The sequence below is a fragment of the Rutidosis leptorrhynchoides genome, chromosome 4, assembly GCF_046630445.1.
Source record: "Rutidosis leptorrhynchoides isolate AG116_Rl617_1_P2 chromosome 4, CSIRO_AGI_Rlap_v1, whole genome shotgun sequence".
Lineage (NCBI taxonomy): Eukaryota > Viridiplantae > Streptophyta > Magnoliopsida > Asterales > Asteraceae > Rutidosis > Rutidosis leptorrhynchoides.
In genome coordinates this window covers 2,123,040-2,130,288 of record NC_092336.1, presented here as the reverse complement: position 1 = coordinate 2,130,288, position 7,249 = coordinate 2,123,040, and the positions used below count along the sequence as shown (strand labels likewise).

At 34.0% G+C, this 7,249-nt stretch overlaps 1 protein-coding gene across 3 annotated transcripts; it reads right to left on the bottom strand.

Annotated features, from left to right (window-relative positions):
- Positions 1-4,361: 4,361 nt before the first annotated feature.
- LOC139839839 (uncharacterized) lies at positions 4,362-7,025 on the bottom strand. Of its 3 annotated transcripts, XM_071830010.1 has the most exons (6): positions 6,963-7,025; positions 6,258-6,785; positions 5,494-5,916; positions 5,121-5,335; positions 4,587-4,855; positions 4,362-4,531 (listed from the first exon to the last, which is right to left on the bottom strand). In XM_071830010.1, exons 2-5 carry the CDS (start codon positions 6,718-6,720, stop codon positions 4,613-4,615), a joined length of 1,344 nt encoding a protein of 447 aa, XP_071686111.1. In that variant the 5' UTR covers positions 6,721-6,785; positions 6,963-7,025; the 3' UTR covers positions 4,362-4,531; positions 4,587-4,612. The 3 variants fall into 3 exon arrangements, with proteins under 3 accessions (XP_071686111.1, XP_071686110.1, XP_071686112.1); XM_071830009.1 differs by having other exon boundaries at positions 6,258-7,011; XM_071830011.1 differs by having other exon boundaries at positions 5,494-5,904; positions 6,258-7,011.
- Positions 7,026-7,249: the final 224 nt, after the last annotated feature.

Genomic DNA, 7,249 nt, shown 5'->3' with positions numbered 1-7,249 from the left:
ATTTTGATGTTTTAAGTTTATTAAGTCAGCTGTCCTCGTTAGTAACCTACAACTAGTTGTCCACAGTTAGATGTACAGAAATAAATCGATAAATATTATCTTGAATCAATCCACGACCCAGTGTATACGTATCTCAGTATTGATCACAACTCAAACTATATATATTTTGGAATCAACCTCAACCCTGTATAGCTAACTCCAACATTCACATATAGAGTGTCTATGGTTGTTCCGAAATATATATAGATGTGTCGACATGATAGGTCGAAACATTGTATACGTGTCTATGGTATCTCAAGATTACATAATATACAATACAAGTTGATTAAGTTATGGTTGGAATAGATTTGTTACCAATTTTCACGTAGCTAAAATGAGAAAAATTATCCAATCTTGTTTTACCCATAACTTATTCATTTTAAATCCGTTTTGAGTGAATCAAATTGCTATGGTTTTATATTGAACTCTATTTTATGAATCTAAACAGAAAAAGTATAGGTTTATAGTCGGAAAAATAAGTTACAAGTCATTTTTGTAAAGGTAGTCATTTCAGTCGAAAGAACGACGTCAAGATGACCATTTTAGAAAACATACTTTCACTTTGAGTTTAACCATAATTTTTGGATATAGTTTCATGTTCATAATAAAAATCATTTTTCCAGAATAACAACTTTTAAATCAAAGTTTATCATAGTTTTTAATTAACTAACCCAAAACAGTCCGCGGTGTTACTACGACGGCGTAAATCCGGTTTTACGGTGTTTTTCGTGTTTCCAGGTTTTAAATCATTAAGTTAGCATATCATATAGATATAGAACATGTGTTTAGTTGATTTTAAAAGTCAAGTTAGAAGGATTAACTTTTATTTGCGAACAAGTTTAGAATTAACTAAACTATGTTCTAGTGATTACAAGTTTAAACCTTCGAATAAGATAGCTTTATATGTATGAATCGAATGATGTTATGAACATCATTACTACCTCAAGTTCCTTGGATAAACCTACTGGAAATGAGAAAAATAGATCTAGCTTCAAAGGATCCTTGGATGGCTTGAAAGTTCTTGAAGCAGAATCATGACACGAAAACAATTTCAAGTAAGATTTCTACTCGAAATAAGATTGTTATAGTTATAGAAATTGAATTAAAGTTTGAATATGATTATTACCTTGTATTAGAAAGATAACCTACTGTAAGTAACAAAGGTTTCTTGATCTTGGATGATTACTTGGAATGGATTTAGAAAACTTGGAAGTAAACTTGCAATCTTGGAAGTATTCTTGATTTTATGAAACTAGAACTTTTGAAATTTATGAAGAACACTTAGAACTTGAAGATAGAACTTGAGAGAGATCAATTAGATGAAGAAAATTGAAGAATGAAAGTGTTTGTAGGTGTTTTTGGTCGTTGGTGTATGGATTAGATATAAAGGATATGTAATTTTGTTTTCATGTAAATAAGTCATGAATGATTACTCATATTTTTGTAATTTTATAAGATATTTCATGCTAGTTGCCAAATGATGGTTCCACATGTGTTAGGTGACTCACATGGGCTGCTAAGAGCTGATCATTGAAGTGTATATACTAATAGTACATACATCTAAAAGCTGTGTATTGTACGAGTACGAATACGGGTGCATACGAGTAGAATTGTTGATGAAACTGAACGAGGATGTAATTGTAAGCATTTTTGTTAAGTAGAAGTATTTTGATAAGTGTCTTGAAGTCTTTCAAAAGTGTATGAATACATATTAAAACACTACATGTATATACATTTTAACTGAGTCGTTAAGTCATCGTTAGTCGTTACATGTAAATGTTGTTTTGAAACCTTTAGGTTAACGATCTTGTTGAATGTTGTTAACCCATTGTTTATTATAACAAATGAGATGTTAAATTGTTATATTATCATGATATTATGATATATAATATATCTTAGTATGATATATATACAGTTAAATGTCGTTACAACGATAATCGTTACATATATGTCTCGTTTCGAAATCATTAAGTTAGTAGTCTTATTTTTACATATGTATTTCATTGTTAATACACTTAATAATATATTTACTTATCATTTAACATAATTAACCAAGTGTATCAATATCTTAATATGATTCATATGTACCTAGTAAGACGTTGTTATAACGATAATCGTTATATATATCGTTTTCGAGTTTCTTAAATTAATAGTCTCATTTTTATGTATATAACTCATTGTTAAAATACCTAATGAGATACATACTTATAATAAAATCATGTTAACTATATATATAACCATATATATGTCATCATATAGTTTTTACAAGTTTTAACGTTCGTGAATCACCGGTCAACTTGGGTGGTCAATTGTCTATATGAAACCTATTTCAATTAATCAAGTCTTAACAAGTTTGATTGCTTAACATGTTGGAAACACTTAATCATGTAAATAATAATTTCATTTAATATATATATAAACATGAAAAAGTTCGGGTCACTACAGATACTAAACTAATGAGTGTAATACATTATTTCGTTGCACAAAAGATGAAATGGGCGAGAATCACATATTGATTTCTCAAATGAAAGGCCAAGAATTTCGGATATCTTATGATAGGAATTGACAATCAATATGAATTAGAACAAGAAGTTGATTGATGCCACACCAAAGCCTTTCTAGCTTCATATGGCAATCCTTTTTCACTAGAGAAAATTTAAACAGAAAGAGATGAGTGCAAGTATCTTGTGGAGTCAAGAGTGACAATTTTAACCCATTTACATATGAATTAGTCATTTTGGTTATGTAACTGTTTTGTTTCTTTGGGTTATGTAACTGCATTGCATTTGACAGTTGACACACTGACTACATTTATTTAACTGCATTGCATTTGACAGTTGACACACTGACTACATTTATTTAAAGGACTGATAATATAGCAACATGTCAAACATTGTTTAATACGGAGTAAATATCTTGATTTGAGATAAATTTAATCATTATCCTAACTAGAATTTCCCGATTTTCATAAATTTAATATGTCTTGAAATCGTAATATAATTTCAAAGTTCTGTACAGTACAGTTCATAAAAACTGATGAAATGAAAGGATGGATCAAATAATGAGAGAGATGGAACACCAATATATTCAATCATTAAAGGCTTAATGGTTGGCTTAGAGCTGACGTGGTAGCTTCGAGTTGGCCCCTAGCCTTGGTGTTACTATTCATTCATACCCTCACTCATAACTTATATTTCTTTTTAGTTTTTGTTTTCAATCTTTATTCAGGCTTGGGGGTAGGCTTGGAGCTGACGTGGCAGCTTCAACTTCGCCCCTAGCCTTGGTATTACTATTCATTCATACCCTCACCCATAACCGATATTTCTTTTCAATTTTTGTTTTTAACAGCAAATATGCGTGACATTTTTCCTATGCGATTTCCTTAATGTGTACACTACCTAGTAAGATTAAAAATTACCCGAATGGATCCACTAGTAAGTATATGGGTCAAAGTTTCCACCCTTGATATAAATCACCTCTCACCTAGTAATTTTAAAAGAGAGTGAAATTGGTCCACGAAAAGAGATGGCATCTGTAGCTGATCATTCTGAGTTTTAAAAATTAAATCTAAAACATTTATATGTGAATCCAGGGGTATGATACATACGTAGGTGAACGAGGGATCCAAGGAAAGAGTTGCAATAGCAAGAGACATCGTTAAGGCTCCAAAGATTTTGTTACTCGATGAGGTGACTAGTGCCCTGGATGCTGAATCTGAGAAAGTCGTACAGGACTCACTTGATGGAGTTATTGTACACAGAACCACACTAGTGGTGGCCCACAGGCTGTCCACAATTCAGGGAGATGATGTTACCGTTGTCATGAAAAACGGAGTCATTGCAGAGAAAGGAAAACATGAAGAACTCCTCAGTCCTCAATATCAAGGATGGCATTTATGCCTCTTTAGTTTGCATTATATAGCACTGCTTCTTCATCTTCATAACAACACAGCAATATCAGATTAACTGAATTTGTTCAAACTTCATACTCGATCGATCTTATGTTCTATTTAAGCTATATATAATTTCTTTGGAAAAGAACGGTGGATTTCGCCCATGCTAGGGAGTATATTTTACTATCTTCCTACATACGAGTTTTAGCCGACATGTCTACAAGTTTAACTTCTCTATCTCTATATTAATAATATTTGGTCAAGATTTACGTACTTTCTTAAGCAGTTTTGGTTTATATACACGTACGGTACGGCATACACTGAATTAGGTGAATTTTCAGGTTAAACCATTAAGCATAATGAAAATCCACCACAGAAGATTAGAGAAAAAAAAAAAAAAAAAATTCATGGGAAAGAGCAACATGATAGATGTTTTAAAAGAAACATTAACGTCACTGCATAAAGCTACTAAGCCTTCAATTCACAGATGATGAAATAACAAAATCTCTTAAAGTTAAATTTACAATGCTACTAAAGAAAAAATACTTGGCTAGTTACTACTAATAATATGGTGCCATCTATTTGATACGCCATGCCTGCCTTGGCTAGTTACTACTAATAATATGGTGCCATCTATTTGATACGCCATGCCTGCCTTGCCTTGCCTGCATCATTTGACTATCAACAAGGGAAAAGAATGGGAGACGGATCCCTTTGGAGTTTTCCTGATAAATCCAGCTTCATCATCTTTTCTTCACTCCAAAACAATTGCTCTTTGCTAAGCTTCACCATCCGTAGCACCCTGCTTATCACCTTCACATCTATAAGCCCAAGTAACAACTCCACCTCCTCTTGTGTTGTAGGCCACAATTTCTTTTTCCCGCCTTTCCTCTTTTTCCACAGCTCCTTCAACTTCACCTTCCTCTGCATTTTATATTCATTCATTCATTCATTCATTCATATGAGATATAATAATAAAAAATAATACAGTAATAAATTGAGGGAATATAGGCCCAAACCAACTTCATATATGAACCTAACCTTTTACTTTCATCATCAGGACCCCCATCCCCCCAACCCAACAAATCAGAGTAACACAAGCCAAGGAAATCGGATGCCACATCTTTTGCAATATATATAATATAATCTAAAAAATATGCACATAACACCACGAAATGTTGAGCTTTACCTTCTCAAGTGAATATTGAACCTGCTGAAGAGGAGTGGCCATCTGGTTGCTGCTATTCTGGCCTCCAAAGAGATTCCGGACACCATTTGACTTGTTCTTGTCCATCTTTATAAAGAGTTGAAAAGTAAGAATTGAGCTCTCAATTATTCTGATAAGATCTGGAGCATGCACCATCATTTCTGATTCCTCTTGTGTTATCTCTTTCCTCTCTTGACCTACATGTAAACAAATCAATCAATCAATCAAATTTTAATAATTTCAACAAGAAGAAATACACAACACATATAAAGATTTCACCCTTTAGTCCCACGGTACCCTACTGACTGGGGTCTGCATAAAGCTATAGAAGCATCATAAAATCTTTCTTGCTTACCTAATATATTTGGAACCTGAAGAAGTTTAGAAAAGGAATTTCTGGTTTGAGCATAAACTTGAGGCCTGAGACCACGCTCGAAAGGTTCATTTTCAATAAATCGTTGCAACAGAACCTGAAACTGCTGGAATTGCTGAGCAGTATGGTTGTAACATTTGGAGTTTTCAGACTGAGATGCGATTATGTGTCTTAATTGTGTGTACTGGCAGTGAAGTGCCTCCCAAGTCAAGCACACTTGCGATACATATGAGGTCTCAAGATCCAGATATGGATCGTTCTCTGGTTGATGCAGGTGTTGTGTTTCACCTTCAGGATCCTGATTCTGATTTGTTTTCAAAGACAGACATCCAAGTGGGGATGTGAGCTTCTTGGACACAGACTTTGGTGAAGGAGTGGAGGGAGTATATGAACCTGTGAGTGAAACTGTATGTATGTAGAAATAAACAACTCATGACATCATATAAAGTAGGATAGGATCACAATCGCACTACATACATATATATTATATTTGTACATCATTAGCAGTGAAAAAAACTACGGAATCCAGGTCTCTAAAAATCAGAATCTACCAATTGTGATTTGTAAAGCCAACAATGAAGCCAATTTATATTTATACTTAGATGGGCAATTTGTGCATCGGTGTGATGTCACCGCACCAGTGTGATGTCACTCACGATTTGTTTACCCAGAAGGTGTGTGGGTGTGTGTGTGCGCGCGCGTGCACGCATAAGATAAGAGTAAGAGATTAAAGTGGAAAACATTACAAGTTTCTTTGAGCAGCTGAGTAGTAAGACGATCAAAGAAGAGCATGCGTTGGCAGTAGTTATCATAAAAAGCCCCAAAACAAGACCACAATTGACGGCCTTCTGCTTCAACATCCCTCCACTGATTGGATTCACCATCATTCTTCTCCTGATCTTCCACTTGTTGTTCAACATCATCATCCTCCTCTTCGGGACATGTTTCTTCTTCAGGTATGAGAACCATAAAACTATTTCTTCTAAGTTCTTTCAGCCTTCTCTTCACCTCATTCATGATAAAATCATCATCGTCCTCCTCTGCCTCTGCCTCTGCAGTAGTAGCACCATTATCGTTATCAATCTCATTATCATTATCAACATCCACCACCGACTTACCCTTGGGAACTTCATCAGGAACACCAACAACAGGAGGACTGTTGTCTTGTTTGTGGGCTTTCCTAAACTTCTTCAACTTAAGAAACACCATATCCTTATCCTTCTAATTCAAACCAAACGATGAGATGCAAAACCAATTTCAAACCCCCGAGACCTCTAATTAAACACAAAATTTGACGCCCATAAAATCAAATCAAATGACCTTATATGCAATACCAACAAATTAGATTAGATGGATGGTAGATCTGACCAATTTCTTCATAATGTAAACAGGTAGTAGTGGACCTATTAGAACAAAAAAGACAGCAAAAAAATCAGAAGTTTTGCACCAACCTGAAGCACGAGAAAATGAAACCCTAGAAAACTTGTGGGGAAGACAAAACCAAAAGTGCTGACACTTACGCTACTTTATTTTACTCTCATTTTGGTGATGCAAAAAAAGCCAAAAAACTTACTGCTCGGTATTTATTTTACTACGGATTATTTAATTATTTATACTCAGTATTTATTTATTGAGAGTTGTTGAGAGAGGGGGGAAGGGAAGGGGTAACGAAGATGTCTTGCCACTAGAGTTCGAAATTTCTATTTTACTAATTTTAATGTTTTTTTTAAACGTTTTT

Excerpts from the sequence above, each read along its gene's own strand:
- LOC139839839 (XM_071830010.1), bottom strand. The coding sequence starts at position 6,720 with ATGGTGTTTCTTAAGTTGAAGAAGTTTAGGAAAGCCCACAAACAAGAC. Across the intron at positions 5,917-6,257 it reads TCAGCTGCTCAAAGAAACTT|TTTCACTCACAGGTTCATAT; the intron begins GTAATGTTTTCC and ends ACATACATACAG. Across the intron at positions 4,856-5,120 it reads TTCAATATTCACTTGAGAAG|AGGAAGGTGAAGTTGAAGGA; the intron begins GTAAAGCTCAAC and ends TATAAAATGCAG.